The 24,209-nt window shown below is 41.3% G+C and overlaps 1 protein-coding gene across 3 annotated transcripts in view; it reads left to right on the top strand.

Moving 5' to 3' along the window:
* KAT6B (K(lysine) acetyltransferase 6B) overlaps positions 1-24,209 on the top strand; it is a 288,543-nt gene that overhangs the window by 189,729 nt on the left and 74,605 nt on the right. For all 3 annotated transcript variants that reach the window (XM_006887508.1, XM_006887507.1, XM_006887506.1), the window contains exons 4-6: positions 1,412-1,520; positions 23,762-23,877; positions 24,090-24,171. In XM_006887508.1, coding sequence (XP_006887570.1) covers positions 1,412-1,520; positions 23,762-23,877; positions 24,090-24,171 — 307 coding nt within the window. The remainder of the gene's footprint in view (positions 1-1,411; positions 1,521-23,761; positions 23,878-24,089; positions 24,172-24,209) is intronic.

Genomic DNA, 24,209 nt, shown 5'->3' with positions numbered 1-24,209 from the left:
AAAATACATTTTTACAAAAGTAAAGGCTGTGCACATTAAAGAACAAATTAAACTGAAAATAAAGACATGATAATAAAGGAACATATTGTAAGATAAAATTAAATCGTATTGAACATTTCTGTGAATGCTTAAGCCATAAGATTAATTCGTGTTTTCATGACATGTTGTCACAATGAACCCAGACATTTGTTGAAATCATTATAACAATTTGAAACACTATCTTAGAGAGGAGATTGATTTGTTTATGTTTTGAACTTGCATATGTTCCATATATTCTGTTAGCAAGTGTATCTTGAATATTTACTGTGTACCCACCAACATGTTAGACCTTTAGGGTAGAAAGAATAAACGTTATGTGTAAAGCTATAGTTAATTCTATACTGGTATATATTAAGAGTTAGACTTAATAAAATATTGTTTTAGATTTACTTTATGTAACACTTCTGATTATGCTGTTTTCTTGCCTTGATTTTTTTTTTATTTCTTAATTCATATATAAAAGCTTCATAGTAACATTCAGATGGCTAGCAGACAATGTTGTGTGAAGGCTTGGAATACACAGTGAAATTTCCTTTCTAATGCCATTTTGGCTGCTCAGACTGATGTGTCCAGATCTGTAGGCACAGCCCAACTGTTCATGTGGATGGTTAACACTGGTATTGCTGGTGGTAGTAACAATGGAGATGCTGAAATGTATGTAGATTTATACATTGTTAAAAGCAATTTCCATAGTGAGAATAAAAGAGTGTTAGGGGGTTAGACAAATGTTTTGCTGTTTCTTTTATAAAGTGATAATGTCAGATATTGAGAACTTCTCCATTTGTGTGGCTTCTTCGTATGGTTTCCTTCAGAAAACTTTGGTGTCAGAAATGCCTTCTTCATTGTCTTTGCATCTTCTCATCTCTTAAGTGCTTTTTAAAGTTCTTGTTAGTTCTAACTCCTTTAATAATAATGTCATACACTATATACCTCAATATTATATGTTCAGTATTTAATGAATAATGGTTACCTGTATTATAATGTTTGATAAAGTTTCATTAAATAATTCTGACCTAATGGATGATACTCATAGACTATATTGCTTAATAGGTTGATTGATTTATTATAGGCATATAGATTTGTGGGAACTGTTGAAATGCTAAGTATATGTCTGATAGCTTCTATAACTTAAAAATGTCTTAATAAAAGTTATTTCCAACTTGAGTCTTATATACGGTTCTTAAATGCATTAAGTCAATACTTTAAGATCCAATAATTGAAGATATTTTGTTGTTGGTAGAAAATGTTGATTTGATTACTTTATTCAGCAGTTCCTCTTTGTGAAGGAAAATTCAAAAGAAATCTTTTTATACTAACGTTTTTCATTTTGAATTGAAAAGCTAAATACGTTTTCATTTCATTCTTGTTATAGCCTCGTGCCGATCCCATTCCAATATGTAGCTTCTGTCTAGGAACTAAAGAATCAAACCGTGAAAAGAAACCAGAAGAACTCCTCTCTTGTGCAGACTGTGGCAGTAGTGGTGAGTGCTTTTTTTTTTTGGCTGTTCCTATAGTGATATCTTTTTTATCCTAGCTTTATCAAAAATGCATATCTTACCTAAAGCAATTATTTGTTAATAGCATAGGTTTTTAATTTTAAAAGTAAAGGCAATTAGAGGGAGGAAAAATGTTAGCTCTGTTATATATTGATTTTATGTGTTTATGTAATGGTGTGTATTAACATTTATAAGTAGGCTTTTCTTTCATGTCAGCATTGACTTAATTATGTTGCTCACTAGTGTTTAGAGAATTCTAAGCTTTCACGCTGAGTACAACTAGAATCACTTTTGTGTTCTATAGCCTGAAGTCTCAGTTTAAAGTTTTTAAGTTGGATTATATAATGTTTCAGGTCATGACACCTGCTGGTGAAGTATAACATTACAGCTCAGCTCTGGGTGACTCCAAATGAAATGAAGAGAGAGCAGTATTCTGAAAACTATAACAATATAATCAAGAAATCACTAGGCATGAAAAGACATAAAAATTGCCTGGAATTAGATGGGGAAAGAATGATCTGTGTAGAAAGTGATGTTGAATTCAAGGAATTGCTGAGCAGGGACCACAGTAGAAATGATTTTGTGGTGGCTCTTGCCTCTGCCTTTCTTTTTTTAACCAAAACTTTTAAAAAATACTTCTCTAGTTTTATAATGAAAATTAAAGCACAATTTATGCTTACATTGACTAGCCACTCTTCCTTTTAATCAAGCAGATGGTACATGAGGTCCTATCTATAGATATCAACAGAGTGAGTGGTAGGTATTGGACTTTTAAAAATTATCTTTATATTAATTTGAAATCTTCTAACCCATTGAAACTTTTCTCCCTCAAAGTGTTATTTTAAAATTCATGATTATTTATTTATAGTTATCTTTAAAAACAAACCTTTGAAACTCTATAGAGTGCTTTCATTTAGAAAGTAAGGAAAGTTTGGTGTTTAAGAGCAAATTCTCTTCCATATCAACTATATCCTTGGCTCTTCTACCTTGGGTTGGTCACACAACTAATTTTGTGCTTCCATTTCCTCATTAAAATAATAGCAATAATGGTAGCACCTATGTTTTGGGTTTTATGGAGATTGAATGAGACAGCAGAGTTGAATAACCTAGGACAGGATCTACCACAGCTATGGTAAGTACACAGTAAATGACAGCCACTGTTATTATTTGGCGTGTTTCCTATGATCCCTGATTGCTGCAAGCAATTTAAAATCTTAACATCACTTATGATAGCTGCTTGATAGTTAAATAAAGGAATGCTTCGAATTCTGCAGAATGACAGCATTGTATAATGATTCTCCCTCCTAAGTGAAGGTTTAGCTTGATAGGCCTTATGTGGTTCAGTAGCTTTCAGGACCTGATGAGGAGCGAAAGAGCCTTGGAAATCAGACATTTCAAATTCCTCCTGAGAAATCCATTCTGACAGTCTTTTTGATGGGCCTTACTGATTCATTAAAATTCTTTTACCTGGCTGTGGTATCATGGATAGTGACAAAAGGGCATGGAAACATTATCTGTATGTTCACTTCAATAAATTTCAGCCCACAGTCTCCCTGTTTTATGCTGGTAAGGTAGTGCCTCACTCATCAGTTCTGACTCTGCAGTTACCTCTGGGGTTTTCTCATGAGACTCATTCTGAATGAATTTTTCTTTGGTGTAGCTAACTGATCAGTTTAGTGGTGTTCACTTGTCTAGGGTTTACCTTTTCTGATTTTTAGGATGGTCCTTTAAAAGCCTCGATCACTATTTTATTTCTTAAAATCTATTTATCTGGGTGCCTAGACAGATTAAAGGCCTATTTAAGCATAGGAAGAAAAGTTCCCTTCAAATATTTGCTTACCTTTGGTGGTACATTTACTTGAGTTGATAAGGAATTCAAGATCATTATCTACTAGATCTTGACTTCAAGGCCTCCTTTGCAGGGTATGAAGGTGTAATTCTAAACAGGTAGATCTTAGATTTTCTGATGTAATCAATCTCTCTTGGCCTTTCCAAGATTGAAGACCTGCCAAAGAGAGGTTTGATCTCCTTCATACTTTGAGGTCACTGAATTTTCTTCTCTCCAACTAAAGGTTTCTTGTTTTTCTTTCATACTCAAGTGTGTCTAGGAGTATGTAGGTATAGTATTATATTTTTGCTTTTTTAAAAATACCCTTTTGTTTTTCTCTTTAACAAATGAGAAATAATGGTTTGAAGGCTCTCCCCAATGCCTTGTGTAGCAGGAGTCATTTTATAATCTGGTTTTCTTCTCCTTTCAGGTAGAGAGAGCCAAAGGCTTTGGAGTCAGGGATGAATCATAGCACAGATTCAAACCTCAGGATCACCTTGTCCTTTTGTTGGGCATAGAGATGGTACATGGTGTGGCTGCAGCCTCTGGAGGGGAATTTGCTTCCATTGTTGAGATTTGCTTATTTTTCCCTTGAGTATCCTGTGCTGCTCTAGATACTGCTGCTTTTGTTTTTAAAAATCAAAACTAAAACAAAAAAACTCAACCCAGTGTTCCTAACTTAGAGAGATGCCTTCTTCCTCCCCCTTCATGACTGTATAAGTAGACTTTTTTGTTGTTTGTCTTTAAAGTGGACTTACAACAAACCATAATAAGATAGGACTCATTTGAAGAACCTTGAGGGCCCTACAGTTTTGGTGTTTTTTTTAATTTTTATTGGGGAAAAAACAAATTGGGGGTACAAGGAGGTGAGGGTTGGGGGCATAAGGGTGAGGATGGGCAGGGATGCAGTTTGCAGAGCTGCAGAAATTGGTTGGTGGGGGGAGCAGGTGAAGGAAATGAAAGTGATCCAGTGGGGACCAGCTGCTACAGGAAAATGACAAGCATTTTCCAATGGTAGTTAAATCAACTGTCTTACTGATTTGGGAATTGGATGCCGACTCTCTGGCTTCTTCATGCTGAACAGGGGCATTGATGTGAAGGGGAAAGGGAGGACACTTTATCACCTTACTGGTGATCTTGGGTTAAGGCTGCTTGCCTTCTTGTTCTGTTAGAAGATATTTTCCTGTCATTTGCTCCCCTCTGGACTGCAAAGTGTTTTCCCAGGTGGGTCCAGTGGGGAAGGCTGGTTGAACCCAGAGGCTCCATCCTCCTTTGCTTCTTTAGCTGGCAGTTGTATTTCCTTTTTGTCACTGGCACTGGGTTCAGGGTCAGGTCTGAAGTAAAACTCAGTGGTAAGGTTACCTGTAGGAAAGGGAGCAAACCCAGAGAGAACAAACTTGTGAGTTACAAATAGAGGGGGTGTTGCTTTCAGGTTTACTAGGGGAGAGGGTGGCAGAAAGTAGCCTACATAAAATTCTCTGGATACCCTAGGCATTTTTTTTTCCTACCCAGGGGTCAGATGGCACAATCTAGGTAGGGCCTGAGGAGCTCACCCTGAGGGTGATGACGGCTCGCCCTGAGCCGAGGGCTGAGGACAGCCCGCCCCGGGCAGAGGGCCCTAACGGCTCGCCCCAAGCGAAGGGCTGAAGACAACCCTTCCCGAGCAGGGCAACACCCCCCATGGGCTGGCTGGTACACTCCCCTCTACTTGCCCCCACACTAATCTGGTCCCCTCACCTGACTGAGGAGTGTGTGGCCAGGGACAGCATCTCCAATTCCAGCACCTCCACTTTTACCCCTCCCCCCCCATAAGTGGTCATACTATGATTTGAAGTAGGTGTCACTTCCCTCCCCCTTTATAAATGGCAGAGGGAACCTGAAAATTGTGACCAGGCTCCCCCTAGGTCTAAACATCTTTTGGCAGAAGCATTCAACAGATCAAAATATGTGGTGCATTTAGGATGTTGGTCCTCTTGGACATGCTGCCACGTAAGTGTCATCAAGTAGACAACTCACAGTGACTCAACAATCCATTGTATAGGTGATCATCTTTTCTGGTTTTCCAAGGAAACCCAAACCTGCAGGTGGTGGGGTACATGTCCCCCTCATGAGTGGCGGGGCACGCGTCGTCTCTTCTGTGCGGGTTGTTGGTGGGCGCACACCATCCCCCAGCGCAGGTAACTGGCAGGTGCTCACCATCTCCCGCGTGTCATCTCCCGTGCGGGCGGCCGGCGGGCACGTATCATCTCGTGCGTGGGCGACCCGCGAGCGCGCATCCTCTCTTGGCAGGCACGCGTCATCTCGTGCGTGGGCAGCTTGTGGAGGTAGGTGCGCGTCATCCCCCAGCGCGGGCAGCTGGTGGGCACACGTCATCTCGCGCGTGGGCGACAGGAGGGCTCGCATCGTCTCTTGGCGGGTGTGCGTCATCTCGGAGTGCTCGCGTCATCTCGTGTGCAGGTAGCCAGTGGGCCAGCAGGTGCACACCATCCCCCACACAGGTAGCCGCTGGGCACATGCCATCTTCCACGTGGGTGGCTGGTGGGCGCGAGCCATCTCCCAAGTATCATCTCCCATATGGACGACTGGCGGGCACGCGTCATCTCGTGCTTGGGCTACTTGCGGGCACGTGTCATCTCTCGGCAGGCAGGCGTCATCTCGTTCATGGGCAGCTGGTGGGGGTGGGTGCGTGACATCTCTTCACGCGGCCAGCCGGCGGGCACACTTCATCCCTTGGCATGCGCGCGCCATCTCTTGCACAGGCAGCCAGCGGGTGCGCACCATCCCCCAGTGCGGGGCAGCCAGCAGACATGCGCTATCTCCCACATGGGCGACTGGCGGGCACGTGCCATTCCCCATTGCGGGCAACTGGCGGGCGCGTGCCATCTTCTGTGTGGGTGGCTGGCGGGCGCGAGCCACCTCCCGAGTGTCATCTCCCACACGGGTGGCTGGCCGGCGCACACCATCTCCCACCCAGGTAGCCACTGGGCGAGTGCCATCTTCCATGTGGGTAGCCAGCAAGCGCAAGCCATCTCCCGCACATCATCTCCCACAGGGGAGGCTGGTGGTTGCGCTTCATCTCGCGCACAGGAGGCCAGTGCCCACCTGCTTCCCCTGCCGCCACCATCTTGGCTCCAAGAAGTCTCCTCGGAACAAGTACACTTTGCTGCAGTGTGGCGGCTCCACCGCACCAGTCCTGGGGAGGCCCAGTGCCCACCCTCCATCCTGGGCGAGGGATTCCATAGGTTCCGGCTGTGGAAGCTTCATGGAGCTGCGGCTGCGGTGAGGCACAGTGTGGGCTCTGCAGGAGGGGGTTGGGAGCTGCAGCACTTACCCATTCTTCCTTGGATGTCCTTGAATTCCTGTTGTTGAGCCTCAATCCTCACTGAAGACCAATCATCAACTGTTTAACTGTTCAATTATTAATAAACAGAAGTCTGTAGAGGGTCATAATGGCCCTTTTCCAAGTGGTCCACTGCTCCCGCAGCTCATCACGTTGTCTCTGCCTCCGCCACCATCTTGGATCTCCTACAGTTATGTTTTGATGTAAGATTGTTGCTGTTAATATTTTTATGTGCCACTGAGTTGACTATAACACATAGCAACCCTATAAACAGCGGCTCTGTCCCTTGCCCTATCCTGAACCAGACTTACTTCTGACAAAACTCATTCCATTGACACAATCATTGTGTCAACCTGTCTCATTGAGGGTCTTCTCTTTTGTGCTATCTTCAACCCTTCCAAGTATAATGTCCTTCTCCAAGGACTGGCACCTCCTGCTCAAAGCATGAAAGACAGAGTTTCACTATCCTTGCCTCCAAGGAGCAATCTGATTTCACCTCTCCAAGACAGAATTGTTTGTTCTCTTGGCAGTTGTGGTGTTAGTTTAAAAGTTGGCTTTTCTAGCTATTATGTTAGCCTCTGTTTCCTTAACTGTGGACACGTGGTCTTGCAAATTGTCAACAACTGTGGAACTAATATAAGAGGGGAATGCTTCCACACTCTGTAGTGAGACCCTAATGATGATAGTGGTAGAGAGGTTATGGAGACACTGTAGCAAGGTGTAACGAGAGGCTTCTTGCATTTGTGCCGGCCACAGTTAAAGGTTTTGCTTGCTAGATACTTGAAGGGGACACTGACATATAACTGCTCTGAGGCAAAACCTGCTGGATGATTGAGGAAACCAGAGACTTTTTAAATTCATGTTGCTAAACTGACACCAGGACTTTTACTAATAAAGGAGTATGTTTTGCTGTTAATCTGGCCTGGGACTGCTGGACTAAACCTGGATTTGCACTGGACGATATTTCCCTAATAAACTCCACCCTCTACCATAGCTGTGAGAGAAAGCTAAATCTGTGAGTCAGCAGTGGATATAGAAGCCAGTGATGGATGGAAAGAGGTACAGGAGCATGGGATTGACATGTCTGACCTAGCAGCTATCTGTTTGCTGCTATCAAAAATTATTGATGGAGACATTTCCCCTTTATGAAGTGGGTAGAAGTCATAATCAGCCACCAGCACCCTCATGTTGTATCTACTCCTTTCCCAGCAGTCCATGGAATATTCAGTGCTTTTCTCCAGCATCACAACTCAAAAGACATCAATTCTTCTGTCATCCTTAGTCATTCTCCAACTTTCAGATGGATAGCAACCAATTGAGAAGACCATAACTTAGATCAAGTGTACTTTAGTCTTTAGACTGACACTGTTCCTCTTTAACACTCTCTAGAGTACTTGACAACACATTTTCCCAATGCAACTCCTCTTTTAATTTCCTGACTACTGGTGCCAAGGCTGTTGATTGTGAATCTGAGCAAGATGAAATCATTAGCAATTTTAATCCTTTCTCTGTTTATCATGGTGATGGCTGTTGGCCTGGTGGTGAGGATTTTTCTTTTCTTGATGTTGAGATGCAATCTGTATTGAATTGATTACTGTAAGGAATCACACCTTGATTACTATAAGGAAAAAATAAATTCATAGACCACCATGAGTGAATAGTACCACCTAGTACTGGTTAGAGCCCTGGCATCCTGATCCTGTCTGGTTTCTCATATAGTAGTTGCACATGTGTTAGTATCGTTAGTTGTCCTTAGCAGACGACATGGCCTTTTCACATCCAGAAGAGTCCAGTGCCTCTAATGTTTGAGATTATAATGATCAAAGGTATCATAAATCCAAGATGTTTGTGTTGATAGTATAGTGGTGAGCATAGCTGCCTTCCAATATGTTTATGTGAGAAATGTATTACAATATAAAGTTAGAAAAAGAAAATACAGATCGCAACCCAAAAGGAGGATCATTCTTAAATGTATTTCCCTTGCTTTGTGGTAGCCTTTATCTGCAGTCCTGTTTGTATGATGTGACATTAAGAACCAGCATAGATTTCTTAAATGAGAGTGACAGATGTGTCTTCATCATGAGGCAAAAACAATAAGAAATTTTCTGTTTTTCTTTTGAGTTTGTGCTACAAACAGCAGGTATTTTCTTTGACTCCTCTTTGGTTGCTCTTCTTGCTAGTTGCTGTCAGTTGACTCCAACTCATGATGACCTCACGTGTGCAGAATGAAATGGGCCACTTTCAGGATTGTTAGTGTATTTGAGTCCATGATTGCCAAACGTTCCTTTAAAGATTTTTAAGGGTCCATGTAGTGAAAATGTGAAGTGAGATGCATGATGCTAGGAGCCTCACATCTGTCTAGTGTCATAGCCCTACATTCAGCCCTCTCCTGCTTCAGACCTGTTTTCTGGTGTGTTCTTCTGCACACTGAGAATGGTCATGGCTGCCTCAGGCATCTGCAGTGCTGTTGGGAGAATCTAGTAAGAAAATTAGGTGAAGATTACCAGGAATTATAAAACATCAGACAAACGTGAAGGAGTATTCTAACCTCTACTGATACCAATGTGGGAATTGTTAGATAGTCTACAGGTTTATGAAATGTTAGGAGTAGGAGGTGATTTTACTTGACTTTCATGGATCAGCCCACTTTTAAATTAACACTGTTATATTCTCTTTGCCTCATTAAGACCAAATTATCTTTAATTAGCTTCACATAAGTATTAGATATTATACCAGATGAAATTTTGTGTCTGCTACTCAGATTGCTGGGTGGTTAAATCTTACTTACAGATGAGTTGTGTGCATATGTGTTTTCAAATTAGCAAATTTAAGATAAGTGTACAGTTCAAAATTACAGCATCATTCTAAGTGGAGGCTCACTGAAATAAAAGACAGAAAGCTTGTAGTGATAAAGCTAGCAGAATCGAGGAAAATTTCTTCAATATTTTCCTTTTGAGCCAGAAGGTAGGGTAGAATATCAGTCCAGCCTCAGGAGACTTGTGGTCTTTAGAGTGTGTTAACCCCAAGCTAGGCTTATCTGCCTTCTGCTCCCAGGGTTGTTGCTACTCACGGATATATTACTGTTGATACTGTAGACCATTGAGTTAATCCCTACTCACAGTGACCATATGGGAATGAGTTGCATGGCCCCATTAGGTTTTCGGGGCAGTGATCTTTATAGTGGCAGACAACCAGATTTCCTCCTGCAGAACAGTTAGTTGGGTCTAACCACCAATGTTTCCGTTAGCAGCCAAACACGATGCCACCAGGACTCCTTAGTAAGTTAATTCCAAAGCTTATTGCTTCAAGTCAGGACTAACTCAGAGCTGACTCTAGCAGATTTCCAAGGCTGTAAATTGTATCAGAGGAGGTTGCCCATCTTTTAGCCTCGGAGCCACTGATGGGTTCAAACTGCTAGAGAAGCATAGCCATTGTGTTTGCTGTTTAACTCTCTATGGACTATGCCACCAGAGTTCACCTGTAAGTAGGTTATGTTGTTGTTAAATGTTGTTAAAAGTTGGAACTAGCTCATAGCCAATCCCGAAGCAGGTTTTCCAGTGGCTGTAAACTTTAAAGTGAAGGAATGTCCCATCTTTCTGAGACAGAGCAGTTAGTGGATTTGAACCGTGTGCCACTGAATGAGTAGTGCAACTCTGTACTCACTAGACCACCAGAGCTCCATAAATAAAGAAGACTATTTTTTTTTTTAAAAAAAGGTTGACCTTTCTTGGGTTTGCGTCAAGGAAATGCTGCAGGGAACATGGCTGGATGGTCACCTCGTGTCACACTGACTCAAGTAGACTATGACTCATGGTCACCCTGTGAACAGCAGATAAGAACCTCACCCTATCCTGTGCCATCCTCACCATCTTTGATGTGCCTGAACCCATTGTTACACTCACTGTGTCAGAACATTTTGCTGAGGACTACACTCAGACACGGAATGATTTCACTGGGAAGGGGACCTTGGACTAAAGAGAAACCTAAAGATAGATTCCAGAGCAAGGGAAGGAGATGGAAGGATTGGTGAACCCACAACTCTGAAGCTCACAGTAAGATCAGCTGTCCAAACAGCAAAGCAAGAGTAGAAATCTTTTGCTTTGGACCTGTTATTCCACTGAAATTGGCTTGTCAGAGTTACCAGTGATCTCCATGTAGCAAACTCGAAGGGCCATTTTTTAGTCTTCATCAGAATCTGATTATTTTATTGATTCTCTCCAAATATTCCTCTTAGCTGCATTTGGCCTTGTTAAATATTCTCTTTCTTAATATTCTTTTCCTTTGGTGGCTTCTGTGATACCATATTCTTCTTGTTTTTCTCTCTACTACCTTAATCCTCATCTTTTGTCTGCCTCTTCTCCTCTGTTCTCCCTTTAAAGCCTTCTTCAGGCCTCTATCCTTTGCCTTGTGTTTATTTACTTTACCTTGTGGCTTCTTTTCACTACCAGATCCTTACATCTAAATGCCTACATAACCAGGGTCCTTGTTTACTCTATAAGACTTCTCACAGCTGCTATCCCAAATAGTTCCTCAACTTTGCACTGCCTCCACTATCCTTCCTTTCCCTAATCCCTGCAAACAAGTAAACAGCTCCTCTTCTCAGATATTTTTCTGTTTCCATAAATGACAGATAATTAACTACACATACAGTTACACATATTGGAAAATGAAACCACATCTGACTCCTTCCTCTGCCTTCTTCTTTTACAAGCAATCACCAAAAAGACGTTGATTCTTTATCCTAGATATACTCAAGAACTTCACACACCCCCCCAACCAGCCCAGCTCAGCTCAGCTCTTAGAATAACCTAATTCTGATCTTGGCTTCTTCCTGTCATCCATATGCCACACTGCAGCAAGTTACTGCTTAAAATGGTAAATCTAATCCTGGAATTTTTCAGTGCTTAGACACCCTTGGGGTGGGGGAAATCCTGTTTCTTTAATATAGCCAATGACTCTTCTCTGTGGGATGCTGTTAACCTCATCTCAGCTCACTCTCCCCTTCCTCTTCATCCTAGTTATGTCTTTCTTCCCCTTATAGTACGCATCATGTTCTTTTCCTCTGAGCCTCTGCCCTTGTGTTTTCCCTTTCCACCTCTCTTTTGCTCCTAACTAATCCCTTTACTACATCGATAGAGAACTTCCAGAAATTTAGAAGAGGCATGGCCCCAGGGTTACCATTGCAATGTCAAATGGAATGTGAATGAAAGTAAAGAATACCAGAAGAATGTCTTATCTGTGTTTTATTGACTATGCAAAGGCATTTGACTGTATATCATAACAAACATGGCTAGCATTGAGAAGTGAATGGCCAATTCTTTTCCCTAGTCTATCTTAATTTGGGTGTTCAGCTTTAGAGCAATATTTGACAGATAAACATTCAAAAACCTTATGTATGACAGAGTACACTAAGGTTAGACCAGCAGATATGACACTGGAGGATGAGCCTTCATGTTGAGAATCACAGAGCAGGAGGAACAGTGACAAACAGACCCTAATCATTGGAAAGAGGAATGTGAGAAGTATGAATGTAGGAAAATTGGAAGTTGTTAGGGAAGAAATTGAACACATAAACCCTGATGTACTAGGCATTGGCAAAATGAAGTGGATTGGCAGGGGACATTTTTAATCAGAGAGTCATATGATCTACTATACTGGAAATGAAAAGGTGAGAAAAAACAGGGTTGCATTCACAGTTTAATATGTTGCCGCACACTTTTAAATTGACGACCATGCTAAGAAACACATTTGCTGTCATTTGTGGCAACATGTTAAAAGACTGTTTCTAGATCCATCTTGAAATACAATGTTGTGAGTGACATGATAATATTCATAGGCATAAAAGGAAGACTTGTTAATACCACTGTCATTCTAATTAATGCACCAACAACCAGAGCCAAAGAGAAGGAAATAGATAACTTATACTATCAGTTGCAGTAAAAATAATTTCAACGTGCAACCAGGATGCACTAATAGTAATAGGTGACTGGTATGTAAAAGCTGGGAATGGCGAAGAATGATCGGTAGTCAGGAAATATGAACTTGGTGACAAAGTGATAGAATTCTATACAATTAATGATTTATTCATTGCAAATATCTTAAATGGTGACTATACACATGGACCTCCCCTGACAGCCTACACAGGAATCAGATTGATTAATATGTGGGGGAAAATCATTGGAGAAGCTCAGTATCAGCTATGAAAACTAGGCCAGGTTGCTGATTGTGGATCAGATCATCAATTACTTGCTGAAACTTGTATGCAAGTTCAAACTGAAGCTAAAGAAAATCAAATCTTCAAGAAACAATGTTCAACTTTGAGTCTATCCCTCCTGAATTTATAGGCCATCTCAGGAACAGGTTTGAGGCCTTGAATACTAATGGACGAAGACCAGATGAGCTGTGAGAGGATATAAAGAATAGCATCCATGAAGAATGCAGAAGATCATTACAAAGGGGGAAGAAGAAAAGGCCAAAACGAATGTCAGAGGAAATCCTGACATATTGTCCTAAAGCATAAGAAGCCAAAGCAAAGGGAAGAAGTTGAGATAATTAAGGAGCTGAACAGAAATTTCAAAAGGCAGCACAGGAAGACAAAGCAAAGTATTAGAGTGAAATGTGCAGAAATCAAATGACAAACTCACTCAGCATTTCATAAGCTGAAGGAACTGAAGAACAAATTCAAGCCTCAGGGTGCAGTACTTAAGGGTGTTGTGGGCAGAATGTAGAATGATCCAGGAAGCATCACAAGAAGATAGAAGGAATACACAGATCCACTATACCAAAAAGAATTTGATGACACAGAATAATTTCTTGAAACAAAGTATGATCAAAAGCCTATGGTGATGAGTAGTTCAGGCTGCTCTGAAGTAATTGGCAAAAACCAAAGCCCCAGGAATTGGCAGTATTACCAATTGACATATTTAAACAAATAGATGCTACCCTGGACATGCTCGCAAGGTTGTGCCAAGAAATCTGGAGGATAGCAACCTGGCCAACTGACTGGAAGCAATCCATATTTGTTCCCATTCCAAAAAAGGTAACCCGACAGAGTGTGGAAATTATAAAACAATATCATTAATATCCCATGCAAGCAAGATCCTGCTGAAAATTATAAAAAAAACTACTGGAACAGCACATCAGTAGAGAACTGCCAGATGTGCAGGCTGCATTTAGAAGAGGTAGTGGCAGCGGGGATATTATAGCCAATGTTAGGTGGATCTTAGCTGAAAGCAGGGAGTACCATAGGAATGCCTATCTGTGTTTTCATTAAATATGCAAAGTCATTTGACTGGATCACAATTAACTGTGGCTAACTCTGAGAAGAATGGGATTTCTAGAACACTTTATTGTACTTATGCGAAAGCTTTCCTTGGACCAAGAGGCAGTTATCAGAACAGAGCAGGGAAACCTTACATGGTTCAAAATCAGAAAAGATGAACACCAGAGATGCATCCTGTCTCCATACCCTTTCAATCTTTATGCAGAACAGATAATCAGTGAGACTGAGCTCTGTGAGAAGAAATATGATATCAGGATTGGAGGAAGACTTATCAATAACCTGCGTTATTCAGATGACACAGTCTTGCTTCCTGAAACAGATGAGAACCTGAGGCATTTGCTGCAGGTCAGGGACTGCAGTCTTCAATATGGATTGAAGCTCAACATCAAGAAAACAAAGATTCTCCAATGGGCTCATTAGTAGCATCGTGATAGGTGATGAAGAGATTGAGATGGTTAACAACTTCAGTTTGCTTGCATCAACAATCAGTACTCTTGGGATTAGCAGCCAGGAAATCAAAAGACAAATTGCATTGGGAAACACAGTGATGTCAGTCTGGAGACTAAGGTGTGCCTGATCCAGGCCATGGTCTTCACAGTTACTTGCTCTGCATCAGATAGCTGAATGACTAAGTAAGATAAAAGAAAAATTGATGTCTTTGAGTTGTGGTACTAGAGAAGAGTATTGACTATACCATGGACTGCTAAGAGAACAAACAGATTGATTCATCCTGGAGAGGGTGAGGCCAGGCTGCTTCTTGGAGGTAAGGATTTTGAGACTCCATCTGACATACGCTGGGCATTTTGCAAAGAGGAACCATTCCTTGGAAAGGTACATGATGCTTGGAAGAGCAAAGGGACAGTACAGGAGAGGAAGACTCTGGATGAGATTGATTGACTCTGACTGTGGTAATGAGAGTAGACATGTCAGAGACAATGAAATTGCCTCAAGATAGAGCAGATTTTAGGGCTGTTGTACGCAGGGTCTCTGTGTGGTGGAACATAACAACAGCATTGAGAAGAATGGGAATCCCAGAACACTTAAATTGTACTTGTGCAGAACCAGTACATAGACCAAGAAGCTGCTGTCCAAGCAGAACAAGGGTATACTTTCTGGTTTAAATCAAGAAAGATGTGCCCCAGAGCTCTGTTCTCTCTCCATGCCTATTCATCTGTATGCTGAGAAAATCATTAGAGAAGCTGGACTTTATGAAGAAGAATGTGGCGTCAAGATTGGAGGAAGACTTAAGAACAACCTGCATTATGCAGATGACACAACCTTGTTTGTAGAAATGAAGAGGACCTGATGATATTTGCTGTAGAAGATCAAGGACTATGCCCTTCAATATGAATTACAGAGCAACATGAAGAGAATGGAAATCCTCACCATTAGGTCAGTAAAAACCATTATGATAGATGGAGAAAAGATTTAAATAGTCAGCAATTTCCTGTTACATAGATCCAGAGTCATCACCCTTGGTACCAGCAGTCAAGAGATCAGGAGACATAAAACATTGGGATTGTCAGCTCTCAGGGACTACTCCAAATTCCTGAAGAGTAATGATACCAGCTTAAAGACTAAGATGCACATGATTCAAACCATGTTCTTTCCAGTCGTCTGCTGTACATCTGATACCTGGACAATGAATGAGAATATGGTGTTGATGAAGAATACTGAATACCCCATATACAGCCAAAAAAGCAAATGGATATATGTTGGAAAACATATCAGAGTGCTCCTTAGAGGCAAGGATGGCGAAGCTGTGTCTCACATACTTTGGACATGTTTTTTGTAGAGGTTATTCCTTAGAAAGGGTCATCATACTTAGATGGAAAGTATGACCCTTAACAAGATGGATTCATACAGTGACTACAGCAGTGAGCCCAAGTGGGTCAGGGATGGTAAGGATGGCACAGAATAGAGCAGGATACAGATGTGTGGTTATTAGGGTTGCTATTTGACTCAGCAGCACTTAACTACAACAGCAATCCCTTCTGGGATTTAGAAAAAGTGTTTTTTAGAGATAGTTTTTCCTGGTTCCACCATTGTTCCACAGCCCTGAACCATACCTCATCACATGTTGATATTAATTCTTGTGTAATGTTTTTCTTGCTGGATTACCATACTTTAACACAAATAGCGCAGACATTGTACTCTCACTGTGAACCGCCCAAAGAAAACTGCTTGGGTCCTCTATGCTGGAATGATTTCATGTAATGTCATAATTCCCACACGTGTGTGAGTGTGTGTGTTATTATTTGAAAAATATTGTATATGGATAGATTGATAATGGTCAGGCTCAGGAGACTAGGGGGCTTAGAGTGTCTTTGTTTTTCATGGCTGCTGTAACAAAATACCATGAAACTTGGTGAGTTCTCTTATAGATCATAAGTCTCACCAGGTTAAAATTAAGGTGTCAGCAAGGCTTTGTTCCTTGTATTTGTAGGACTAGAATTCTTGTTTTATTGCCAATGGTCAGGTGAAGGCTATTCTTGGCTTTTAGTCACCCATATTCCTACACTTCTCGCCTCCTTCCTCCTTTTGTCTCATCCCTAACCCTGTCAGAAAAAGATTCTCTACTTTTAAGGTCTCACGTGATTTAATTAAAACCGTACATATAAATGAGGATAATTTCCCTATATCAGTGTCTTGGCATTTACTCACACCTACAATGTCTCTTGTGCCAAGAAAAGTAGTACTGAGTAAAGAGTTGTGCTGCTAACTCCTAACCAGCAGCTGCTCCAGCGGAGACAGATGAGCAGTTCTCTGTTGTGCAGTTTACAGCCTCTGAAAACCTGCTCGGGGATCACCAATGTGAGTTGGTACCAACTTGATGACAGTGAGTTGTTGTTGTTGTTGTTGTTGAGGGTATGAGCACCTTTGAGGGTGTTTTTCAGTTTATCAGTGAGTCCAGGCTTTTATCTCCTACATTGCTTCCTCCAAAACCATTTGCACTTGTAGTTCCATTGGTACTTGTTCAACAAATAATACTGCTTTTATTTTAATAGATAAAACTTAGACAGCTATGTGAATACATAACACACACACACTCCTCACTTAATGACTTCCTCATTATCTGACCTTTAGTATTTACAACAAGATTTTTGTGTTTTGTTGTTGTTTTTTTAAAAACACATTATTTTGCAACCTGGATTTCTTCCCATATTTACCTTCCAATCCACACAGCCAGCCACATCCTTCAGGCTTAGAACTTTTGGCAGCCAGCTTTCACAAATGTCTCTGGCCAGTCTCTGTCACCAGATCACTGTGGTGTAGGCTACTAAGGTGCATTCTGATGGAACCTTTCCTACAAGGGCTTGTAAATGGCTAGAGAGGTCAAGGAGGAGTTGGGAGTAGGGGAGGTTGCTACTGCTGTACCCCCCTCCCCCCATCTGGTGGCTTGGAGGGGCCACAGTCTTTGGCAGGAAGGGTTCAAGAGCTAATTTGGGACCGGAGGCTGCAGTATAACCTGGTCACTCCTTCTTCATGATTCAGGCTGAGATCCTCTTCAGAGTTAGTCTCCAGGCTCTCAAGTTCATGCCCTCTAAGACTAGCAGTATGTCAGTTGTTTTCAGGGGGCCTACCTAGTGCTGCTGTAATACAGAGACCACAAGCAGATGGACTTAAACAAACGGAAATTTATTCTCCTCCTACTTAAGAATCTAAATATCCAAATTCAGAGTGCTAGAACTAGAAAAGGCCCACTCTCACTTGTTCTCTCTTGGTTGTGGCGGAAGTTCCTTGTTTCCTTCAGCAGCTGTAATTTTTACATCCCTTGGAGATCTCCATGAGTGTTGACCTTATCTGATACCAACATGATTCTTCTTGTAGAGTCTGAGGAAGACATACTGTTCTCCTGGAGATTCTCTCTTGATGGTAGCAAGAATGCCTTTCCTCAGCTCACTTTCTCTAAGATGAAAGGTATTACAGGCCACACCCTAGAGAGGGTCAGACATGGAATTAAGGAATGTTGCATTCCACCCTTAATCCACCTTTTTTTTTTAATGAAAGTTTACAGAGACTTTGGATTTCCAATCATTCATTGTTGCACTTTTGTCCCTGTCCCCCACTCCCCAATCCTTAGTAGTTCTAAAGCTATTTGGTTTCTCAGATACTGTGGGCTTATCATACAAGCTTCTACATTATATTAGTACGTATATGTGCTTTGGAAACACATAGTTCAATCCATGATGGACAACACCCTCTGCCAACCATATTGACATCTGGCTCTGCCAGTTGCCTTAACCTCAGAGCCACCAGCTTTGATTAAGCTAGATCTAAGGTTTGCTTAATTGCCAATCCTAAATGGAAGGAACTTGGCATCCAAAGCATGACACTGCTTGCATATATCAGTTTAGAGGGTCCAGACCCCAGGGCTGCCCTTGCATCCTTGTGTAATGCTGGTTTGCATAATGATCAGGGTTTTGGAACCTAACCATGTTGATAAGTAAGGGGTGGATCTATGTGTTTGTAATGATAATGAATGAATGGATGAATATGTATTTGGTAATTATGTACTGTTGAGTCGACATCAACCCATAGCTGACCCCCCAGTGAGTTTTCAAAGGTAGTAAATCAGGGAAGAGGACAGGGTTCATCCTTTTCCAGTGCAGCAGCTGGTGGATTTGAACTTTGTGTGGAACCATATTTCCTTAGTGGTGAGAATCTGTGCTGCAATCCCGAAGGCACACAGTTTTAATCTGCCAGCTGCTTCGCTGGAGAAGGATAGACAATCTCCTCCCATGTAATTAACTACCTCTGAAAACCCACTGTAGGGTCAGTTCCAACTGACTGCACATGTGAAACCTTTACCTAGACCAAGTAGCTGTTGTCTAAACAGAGCAAGGGAGCACTGTAAGTTTCAAAATCAAGAAAGGAGTGTGTCAGGGATGTATCATTCCTCCATAGCTTTTCAATCTATATACTTAACAGAGCATTCAGGAGGCTAGACTTGATGAAGAAAAATGTCATATCAGGATTGGAGGAAGACTCATAAACAACCTGCATTATGTAGATAATATAACCTTGCTCACTGAAACTGAAGAGGACTTGAAGTTCTTGGTGCAGAAGGTCAAGGACTGAGGCCTTTAGTAAAAAAAATCTGAGTGCATTATTTCCTTCGACTCTTAGTTTGTCAGGGACATTAACCAGAACCTGCTGTCTGCTCCTGGCATCCTTTCTTTCAAACCCATTGTCATAGTTCATCTCCCATAGTGTATAGTGTAAGTGTATCTCCATCCATGTTGGACAGGCTGGTGTCCAGATTGGCAGTGCCTATCAGGAGCTCTGCTGTCTGGAGCACAGTATCCAGCCTGATGGCCAGATGCCAACTGACAAGACCACTAGGGGAGAAGATAACTCCTTTAACACCTCCTTCCGTGAGACTGGTGCTGGCAGTCATGTGCCCAGGACAGTGTTTGTAGACCTGGAACCTGGAATCATTGATGAAGTTCGCACTGGCACCTACTGCCAGCTCTTCTACCCTGAACAGTACATCACAAGCAAGGGAGATGCTGCCAATAACTGCCCGTGGGCACTACACCATCAGCAAGGAGATCATTGACCTTGTCTTGAACAGAGTTAGAAAACTGGCTGACCCGTGTACAGATCATCAGGGCTTCGTTTTCCACAGCTTTGGTGGGGAAACCAGTTCTGGCTTCATATCTCTGCTGTTGGAATACTTGTCTGTTGATTATGGCAAGAAGTCCAACCTGGAATTCTCTATTTATCCAGCCCCCCAGGTTTCCACAGCTGTGGTCGAGCCCTACAGTTCTGTTCTCACTATCCACCCACCTTGGAGCCACTCAGATTGTGCCTTCATTTTGGGCAATGAGGCTATCTATGACGTTTGCTGCAGAAACATTGATATTGAATGCCCAACCTACACTAACCTTAACCATCTTATTAGTCAGATCATGTCCTCCTCTCAGATTTGATGGTGCCCTGAATGTGGCTCTGACAGAATTCCAGACCAACTTGGTGCACTATCCCCACATCCGCTTCCCTCTGGTCACATACAACCCTATTATCTTTGCTGAGAAAGCTTATTATGAACTTTCTGTAGCAAAGATTTCCAGTGCTGGCTTTGAGCCTGCCAACCAAATGGTAAAATGTGACCCTCACCATAGTAAATACATGACTTGCGGCCTTTTGTATTGAGGTGCTGTGGTTCCCAAAGATGTCAGTGCTGCCATTGCCACTACTAAGACCAAACACAGCATCCAGTTTGTAGATTGATGCCCCATTGGCTTCAAGGCTGATATTAATTACCAGCCTCCCACTGTGGTTCCTGGTGGTGATCTGGCCAAAGTACAGCGAGCTGTGTGCGTGCTGAGCAACACCATATTCATTGCAGAGGCCTGGATTCACCTGCATCACAAGTGTGCTCTGAAGTATGTCAAGTGTGCCTTTGTTCACTGGTACATGGGTGAGGGGATTGAGAAAGGAAAATTTTCTGAGGCCCATAAGGCATGGTTGTCCTAGAGAGAGATTATAAGGAAGTATGGATTCTGTTGAAGGAGAGAACATAGAAGAAGAGTACTAATTCCTTTCAGCATATCACACTCAGAATTGACAAAGCTTTCTGGCTAGATTATCAATGTAATCATGTCTTCTTTTTCCACGTGTTTCTGTAAGGTTTTCCATCATGTCTCAAAGTAAAAACCAAAAAGCATTTAATGGGGGGAAACCTAACCACCATGACAGTAGATGGAGAAAGGATTAAAGTTGTAACTATTTCATCTTGTTCTGATCCACAATCACCATCCTTGGCACAACCAGTTGTTGTTAAGTGCCGCCGAGTCGCAGGTGATTCATAGTGACCCTGTGAAGGAGAGTCCTCGACGCTTGGGTGCCTTTCATCCTCTCTCCAGGTTCATAAGACAACCAGTTAGGAAATAAAAAAATGAATTGCATTGGGAAATTTTGATGTCGGGGACCTCTCCAGAATGCAGTAATGTCATTCTAAATATTGAAGTACACCTGATACAAGCTATGGTCTTCTCAGTTGCTTGTTATATGCCTGAGAGCTGGACAGTGACTAAAAATGACAAAAGAAGAATTGATGCTTTTGAGCTATGGTGTTCAAGAATACTATTGAACATACCACTGACTGCCAGGAAAACAAACAGGTCTATCCTGGAGAGGGTAAAACTAGATTGTTTCATGGAAGCACGATTTTTTGAAACTTCATTTTACCTACTTTGGGCATGTTGTCAGGAGAGGTCAGTCCTTGGAGAAAAGCATCATGATTGGAAGAGTAGAAGGTCAGTGCAAGAGAAGTAGACCCTGGATGAGATGGATTGCCCTGGTGATAGTGGCAATGGGGTCAGGTGGGTCTGAGACAGTGAGGTTGGATTAGGATAGGGCGAGGTTCAGAGCCTTTGCTCTTGGGTCACTGTGAGTCATGGTCAACATGACAGCATATAAAACAAACCACCAGAGCTCCCTGTGAATATGTGTAATGACTCTCAAATTAAATAAATTTCAAACTACAAAAGTAAATCAAACTTTATAAGAACAAACCACCCTGAATTAACATCAGAGAATACCAGAATCTAAGAGGGAATGGTTGAGCATATAGAATGGCTAAATAAGAGGTAAGAATTTGGATTGTTAGTAATATTGTATTCTTTTATCTAATTATTGCAGATTGTATACTAGTATATCAAGACTCAGTTAAAGTCTTTAAAGTTCTTTTCAAGTTGGCTGTGAAAAAATGAATGTTTCTTCATCCTCAGCATCCTTTACAGAATCATAGAAATTTAGAACTGGAAGGGATCTATAACCAATTCTCTTCAGCTAAATAAAGATAAGATTGTGTCCTAAAGGAAAGATAGGCTGAAGATTTTAGAATTTGATAGGGCAACTTAAATAGTAGTAGTTGAAATATAATGTTGCTTCAAGTGGGGACAAATATTGAGAGGAAAAATATTCCTTATCCTTCATTAAAAGGGGCTGAAATCCATTTTCAAAATAAGTAATTATTAAAAGATAATCTCATGGGATATATGTGAGAATAAATAGTAACTTGTAAAATATAGTGTGAATTAGTTACTGAATATTAAGCTGCGAAGTAAAAAGCAGATTTTAATATAAAGAACTGCTCAGTGCGTGAAATCGAGGTCATATGTGCCGATGTACAAATACGGGAAGTAAATAAATGGTATACTTTGAAGCTGGTGAGACTTAAATGATAAGTGTTGGAATTTTAATTGCTGTTCTTTTAAAAGTTGAGTCCCCTTATTACTTCTGTTATATAAGGGAGGAGGGGAATCCTGATCCAAGCATAGATTTTCTAGACCCTTTTCAGCTTGTACTCCTTAAAGATGAGGAGCGAGGAGCAAGCTGTCTATTGTTTTCTCTTCTTGAGCAGGACCGGATGATCAATGTCCTTTTCTATGATTAATCTCCCCCTGCATTGATTTGAGTGAGAGAAGCCCTTGTAAAGAATATGTCATAAGTTAAATGCATCTGCCTGGGTGTCTGTCCTGCCTGAGGTCATAATACTATGACAGCATTTCATTCTCTCAACATCTTAAATACAGATGTTTAGTTTTAAGTTTAAAAGTCAGGAATAGTATCCTTTTATTAACAGTATTGATGATTGATTTGGAATGTTTTTACTTCAAAAAGCCAGATCTCCTGGTGGGTGGAATTTTATGAAGCACCTGTTGAGCTTTAGGGAGGAGGGACTTTTTGGCAGCAACCCAAAATATATACTTAAACAATGAGCCTGCCAAACTCAGGAAATTATAAAACAGTTTTGAAATTGCAGAATCTGCTTTTTTATTACCCCTCAAGGTTTCTTTTTCAGCGTGGTTATAAGTTCTTTCACATGGGATTTACTAATGTTCTTAGTACATAAAGACCAGGTTCAGAAAAATAAAAGCCGGTTTGGAGATGGCAAGTTTATATGATAAAGCGCTGTTAAGAGTAGAACCTACACCACCTGGCAGAGAGTCTGGAGTCGCCCACCAAAGCCTTTTGGAGCAGTGTGTTGCTGAAGGTCTTTAAGTAGCATTGCCTGTCATGTCTCCAGTTTTTCTCTGTAAAGTTAACTCTAAGACTTGGTATGTGGAGAGTCACTGGATGAAAGCTGTCCCCAAAAGTGTGAATACGCAGGACCCTGCTGTGGGAATGCTTCTCAGAGAATTCCACTTAACCTGGGTGTTTCAGCTATGCTTTCCCTCAGATTGACTGTTTCTGCTTCTTCCAAAATCTAACGCAGGGACTGAGGATAAGATAAGCCGACAATAGGATACTTGCATACTATTGGATTTTTTAAATTCCATTTGCATTTCATAATTGTATTATGTTAAGCAGCACTATCTTCTTTTCTTCCTTTCTAAATTTAGCTGTTCTGAATTTTCTGATTCCATCATGAATAGAGAGCAAGAATCATTTGAGTTTGAGCATTCCCTACACAATCAAGGAGCCTGGGCAAATGGTGGTTGATGACCCTGGCACAGAAGTGAGAACATGATCTGAACATACGTTATCTCCAGGTTCTCAAAGACTTGAGATTGGAATTAGTATTCATTTCTCAAGTTTCTCCCAGGGAAACCATTTTTACTGTCATTCCATTACTTTGAGTAAAAAATGGCTGATTTTATGGTTGGATTCTATGATTATTTCTTCCCCCCGCCACCCTCCACCCAGTTTCTTCAGTACTTTGACTGGCAGCATCAACTTTCCTATTAAATTTCAAGGAATGGGAGTTTAAAGAACCTAGTCTATTACTGTAAAGAAATTTGATTTTTTTTTTGTTCCTATAGGACACCCATCCTGTTTGAAATTTTGTCCCGAATTAACAACAAATGTAAAAGCCTTAAGGTGGCAGTGTATCGAGTGCAAGACATGCAGTGCATGTAGAATCCAAGGCAAAAATGCAGTAAGTATCCCTCTCAACAGCCCTTCTCTAGGTCAAGGGTTAATTCACAGAGCTAAGGATTTTCCCGTTGTCAAGTTTAAAATACATGTTATACCTGTCAGGAGAGATCTTCATATTTCTTCATTATAATTTACTATTGTTCATAAAATGGGAATTTTGGCTTTTTACACTTGGTTTCTGTTTCACTTTGCCTCTCCTATATTTTATTACAGGATAATATGCTTTTTTGTGACTCTTGTGATCGAGGATTCCATATGGAATGCTGTGACCCACCACTTTCCAGAATGCCAAAAGGTGAACTCTTAAACTGTATTAAAAATGCACTTTTACAA

This window comes from Elephantulus edwardii, unplaced genomic scaffold (genome assembly GCF_000299155.1).
Source record: "Elephantulus edwardii isolate Elephantulus edwardi_28Jun2011 unplaced genomic scaffold, EleEdw1.0 scaffold00058, whole genome shotgun sequence".
Classification (NCBI taxonomy): domain Eukaryota; kingdom Metazoa; phylum Chordata; class Mammalia; order Macroscelidea; family Macroscelididae; genus Elephantulus; species Elephantulus edwardii.
The sequence above is the reverse complement of the archived record's forward strand: the minus strand, read 5'-3'. Positions and strand labels throughout refer to the sequence as shown.